The 5,329-nt window shown below is 57.0% G+C and overlaps 1 protein-coding gene across 3 annotated transcripts in view; it reads right to left on the bottom strand.

The window, feature by feature from the left end:
• Window positions 1-1,727: 1,727 nt before the first annotated feature.
• The window catches only part of ZNF358 (zinc finger protein 358), a 15,170-nt gene continuing 11,568 nt past the window's right edge, over window positions 1,728-5,329 (bottom strand). For all 3 annotated transcript variants that reach the window (XM_011943561.1, XM_011943562.1, XM_011943564.1), the window contains one exon: window positions 1,728-3,524. In XM_011943561.1, the coding sequence (XP_011798951.1) occupies window positions 1,804-3,524 (1,721 nt within the window). In that variant the 3' untranslated portion in view covers window positions 1,728-1,803. The remainder of the gene's footprint in view (window positions 3,525-5,329) is intronic.

The raw sequence follows: 5,329 nt of genomic DNA, 5'->3' as shown, positions 1-5,329 counted from the left end.
CAGCCTGGGTCCGATCGCCCGCCGCTGTCACTGCGACCTCGCTCCCTCGCGGCGCGGCTTCAAACCCTCCGGCATCAGCTGATCGGTGCCTCGGTCACGTGACCCGGTAGCCCAGAGCCCCTCACGTGACCGCCTCTGGTCCCGCCCCCTGCGCCACGACAACGCTTGCAGGAACAGCGCGCATGCGTGCTTCAACGGGCGCCCTCTGGGTCGAAGGCAGTTGCCAGGTCCTAGCGCCGACGCGCTCTGGGTGGCGGGGGATGGGCTGACTCTGAGCTTGGCAGCGACGAGCTCCGCCCTGGCTCCCGGCCGTGCCCCGAATCCGGTGCCAGGCTCGTGACTTCCATGTCCAGAGCTTGACCCCTTATCCTTGTTGGTGCCTGGTGATGACCCTGCGTACTATCTCAACGCTGTCTTCCTCTTTCTTCCAGAAACTCCTTTTACCCTTCTCCTGCGGATCTTCAGCAAACACGATTTCCTAATTATGTATCAAATAGAACCACTTATCCCCACCCCTATGGCCCCCAGCCCAGAGTCTTCCAACATTCCTGGCCTGGATCTTTGCAGCAACCTCCTCCCCGATCTCAGCCTCCCTCCACTCCACTCTCTACCCAGCAGCCACAAGGATCTTCAAAGAATACTGCCTATCCGTCCTGCGAGAACCTGCCCTCGGCTTCCCATTGCTCTGGACTGACAGGCAGAGTCCCCACTCTCGTCTATCAGGGCCCTCTGATTTGGCCCCTACCTCCACCCAAAGCTCATCTTTCTATAGCCCCAGAGCCTTTGCAAACTTTTGCCCTGAAGCGTAATGGTTAAGAATTTGGACTCTGGAGGGCAATTGGGATTTAAATTTAGGCACTGACAAATGCCACTTCTACATCTTCCAAAGTCCCTTCAACTCCAAGCTGAGCGCAGTGGGTGGTGGCATGCACCTGCAATCCCAGCTACTCGCTACTCGGGAGGCTAAGGTGGGAGGATCGCTTGAGCCCAGGAGGTCGAGGTTGCAGTGACTATGACCACACCACTGCACTCCAGCCTGGGCAACAGAGCAAGACTGTCTAAAACAAAACAAAACAAAACAAACAAACAAAAATATATGTGCCTCAATTTTCTCATTTGCAAAATGCGGAGATTCAATCAAAGTCATCTACCTCCTGGGGCTGTTGAGAGGATTAAATGAGAGAATGCAAAAGTTATTGCATAAGGCTGGGCAAACAGTACTGATTATTAAATTAGTGATTATTGGGATTATAAAATCCTTCATTGAGAAAACTGCCTACCATTTATATCAGAAGTCTTGTTACGCTTCTCCTAGAATATACCATATCCTGTAATTATTTTTTAAGTATTCTGAATTTAATATCTGCGAGCTCCATGCAGGTCGAGGCCATACTTATCTTGTTCCCTGCTGAGACCCCAGCAATCCAGAGATGTTTGTTGATTGCATACATGAACAGCCTCTTTTTGTCCACTTGTGTGCCTACTGTGTGGGCTTTGAAGAGCAAGGGGTAAGTGAGGGGAACAAAGAGTGGTGACTAGTGGGATGGACCAGGGTGAGGCATTGTGGGTTAAACTGGAAAGTCTGGCTGGTGGGACTCCAGGGCCTAAGAAGGAAGCCAGGACACTGGAGCTCCAGATTGTGGCTGGCCCTGGCCACACTCTCCCATCTCTGGAGCAAGGGGCTGTGCTCAGAAAGAAAGCACAAAAGGCAAGCCACGACACAAAACCCAGAGGCAGTGGGAGGATTTTACTAACTGCACAACACACAACTTCCCCAGGCCCCCGAGGATGCCCGAGTCCCCTTCAGCCATCAGGCCCCAGCAGTGCCCCTTGCTCCTGTACCCACTCTGGACTCTCGCCGGTAGGGAGGGCTGGGCTGACAGTGTCACCAGTGGGAGAGCAGGGGTCAGGGTGGGACACAGGGTTGGGATCAGGGCTGGGCACAGGATCAGGGTCTGGGCTGGGCGCAGGATCAGGGTCTGGGCTGGGCCCAAGGTCAGGACCAGCATCGTGCCCAGCCTTGGGGTCAGAAGATTCCACAGGAGTAGGGCTGGGGGTGGATCTGGAGCCAGGGAGGGGTTTGGAGCTGGGATCCGGCAGAGTGCCCGGCCCAGAGCCAGGGTCAGGGCTACGGCCAGAGCTGGTGCCAGAGCTGAGGCCCAAGCCAGAGCCGAGCACAGAAACAGCATCAGGACCCAGGAGGGAGACCTGCCCCGGCCTCATCATGGATGCAGGGCTTAGGCCAGGCGCTAGGCCCAGGCCGGCGGCCGCTGCTGCAGCAGCGGCTGCACCCTCATGCACCCGTTTGTGCTTGGTGAGGCTGGAGGCCTGGCCAAAGGCCTTCCCGCAGAGCTGACAGCGATAGGGACGCTCGCCCGAATGCACGTGCAGGTGCTGGAGCAGCGCTGAGCTCTGCCCGAAGGCCTTGGAGCAGTGCGGGCAGGCGTAGGGCCGCTCGCCCGTGTGGATGCGCAGGTGGTGTTGCAAGTTGGAGCTCTGCCCGAAGGCTTTGCCGCAGTGGGGGCAGCGGTAGGGGCGTTCGGCCGTGTGTGTGCGCTGGTGCTGCAGCAGCGCCGAGCTCTGCCCGAAGGCCTTGCCGCACTGCGGACACGGGTAGGGCCGCTCGCCCGTGTGCGTGCGCAGGTGTTTGAGGAGCGCAGAGCCCTGGCCGAAGCCCTTGGCGCAAACCGGGCACTTGTGGGGCCTCGGGCCGCCGTGCGTGCGCAGGTGCTGCGCCAGGAGCGAGCCGTGCCCAAAGGCCTTGCCACACACCGGGCAGTGGTGCGGCTTCTCCCCGCTGTGGCTGCTGCGATGTTTCAGCAGCGTGGAGCGCCAGCCGAAGGCCTTGCCGCAGGCCGCGCACTGGTACGGCCGCGCCCCGGTGTGGATGCCACGGTGCTGCGCCAGGGTGGCACCGTGGCTGAAGGACTTCCCGCAGTCGGGGCAGCGGTACGGCTTCTCACCGCTGTGGGTGCGGCGATGCTGGCTCAGCCCGGAGCTGCGGCGGAAGGCTCGCCCGCAATCCGGGCAGGAGAAGGGCCGGGGCGGGCTGGCGGGGGCGGGGAGCACCGCGGGGTTGGTGGCCAAGACCTGGGGGGTGGCAGTGAGGCCGGGGGAGATGGGGTCCACGTTTGGATCGCCGGGGCTGAGGGTGTCGCTGTTAGGATCGAGAATCAGGGGTACGGGGCCAATCACATCTGGATCGAGGTCGAAACTCGAGGACATGGGGTCGGGATCTTGGGGTTCCGAGCCCGGAGCTTCGGCGTCGGGGTCCAGATCCTCCGAGACGGGCTCCAAATCTTCATAGCTGGGGTCCACGTCTTCCGGGACAGTGTTGAGGTCTTCAGGATCAGGCTCTGGGTCTTCAGAAACGGGGTCCAGATCTTCAGGATTGGGGTCTAGGTCCTCGGAATCAGAGTCGAGCTCTTCATAAACGGGTCTCAGGCCTTTGTGGCCTGGGTTCCTGACCAGGACTGAGCGCCGCATTTCAGGCGTGGATGTGCAGGCAGCTTCTGGGGCAGGACCTGCAAGGGCAAGAATAGAGGGTAGAGGGTAGGTGGGTTCTAGGGGAGCGGGGGTGTCTTTTGGAGTCTGGTTAGGGATGAGAAAGGGGACCCGGTTGTGCCCTCAGAACCCACTTTTTAAATTTTATTTATTTGTTTATTTATTTGAGTCTTTTTCTGTTGCTAAGGCTGGAGTGCAATGGCAGGATCTCGGCTCACTGCAACCTCTGCCTCCCAGTTTCAAACAACTCTCCTGCCTTAGCCTCCGGAGTAGCTGGGATTACAGGCGTTCACCACCACACCTGGCTAATTTTTGTATTTTTAGTAGAGACAAGATTTCACCATGTTGGCCAGGCTGGTCTCAAACTCCTGACCTCAGGTGATCCACCCCCTCAGCCTCCCAAAGTGCTGGGATTATGGACATGAGCCACCGCGCCCAGTCCTACTTCTTTATTTTTATTTTTTTGAGATGGGGTCTCACTCTGTCACCCAGGCTAGAGTGCAGTGATGTGATCATAGCTCACTGTAGGCTGGAAATCCCGGGCTCAAGCGATCCTCCCACCTGGGCCTCCCAAGTAGCTGGAATTACAGATGCAACACACTCAACTAACTTCAATTCTTTCTTTCTTTCTTTTCTTTTCTTTTCTTTTTATTTCTTTCTCTCTCTCTTTCTCTCCTTTCTTCCCTCTCTCCTTCCTTCCTTCCCTCTCTCCTTCCTTCCTTCATTCCTTCCTTTCTCACTCTCTCTCTTTTTTGAGATGGGGTGTCGTTATGTTGCCCAGGCTGGTCTCAAACTCCTGGACTCAAGCAAACCTCTGACCTCAGCCTCAGAAAGTGCTGGGATTACAGGCATGAGCCACTGTGCCTGGCCAAACCCCACTCACTTCTGAGCATACATGTGGCTCTTTCCCTTGTCTCTGCGGGGAGATTTCTGACTTACCCCAGCCAGGGCAGGGAGTGGAGGGACCCGGGTGGGACATGGTGGGACATGGTAGGACCCTCCCCTTTCAGCCCCGAACCTGGACAGAGGTCATGAGACCCGGCACTAGAGGTTTCTAATCCCCAACTCCATGGCTCTGCCCCTGTCTCCATCCTGGGCTCCTCTTGTGGGAAGCTGGGGTCCTGTGGAGGAGACAGTCCTAGGTTCCTCCCACCTTGCTGGAGGTCCTCACATGGGGAACAGTGTGGGTGTCAGCGTTCCTGTGCTCCTGAGCACATGGCCTGAATTCCTGTCCTATACTTGGAGGTGGCAGCTTAATTTATCGGGGGGAGTTCTGGTAGGGGAGGCCGCCCTCCAGCAGCAGCATTCTGAGCTCTAGAACCCGTGTCTGGGGAATAAGAATATGCAACAAATAATGTCTGGCATCCCTTCCAAGTCACTGGGGAAAGACAAGAAGACCCTGGCTTGTCTTCTGGGGAGAAGAACGCCTGCATTCCAGAACTAGCAGCGCCAGGTGGGAGTCAGTGGCAACTCCTCTCTCTTAGACAGATCGGGAATGCCCTTTCCTACAGCCAGATGGTAGGCACGGTAGAGTGATAGTTGGGACCCCTCCTGGTGAGGAGGGGTAGGCAGGGAGACTCATGAACCCCATAGGCAGGAGGGTGGGGACAGTTGTTAGTATACCTGTTTTATTTATTTATGTATGTATGTATGTATGTATGTATGTATGTATGTATGTATGTATGTTTGAGATGGGGTCCTGGTGTGGTACCCAGGCTGGACTCAAACTCCTGGGTTCAAGTGATCCTCCCGCCTCAGCCTCCCAAAATATGGTGATTACAGGCATGAGCCACCATGCCCGGCCAGTATACCTGTTTTCACTATC

This window comes from Colobus angolensis, unplaced genomic scaffold (assembly GCF_000951035.1).
Source record: "Colobus angolensis palliatus isolate OR3802 unplaced genomic scaffold, Cang.pa_1.0 Scaffold22, whole genome shotgun sequence".
Classification (NCBI taxonomy): domain Eukaryota; kingdom Metazoa; phylum Chordata; class Mammalia; order Primates; family Cercopithecidae; genus Colobus; species Colobus angolensis.
Note: the sequence above shows the minus strand (reverse complement) of the source record. Positions and strands in the feature narration are given on the sequence as shown.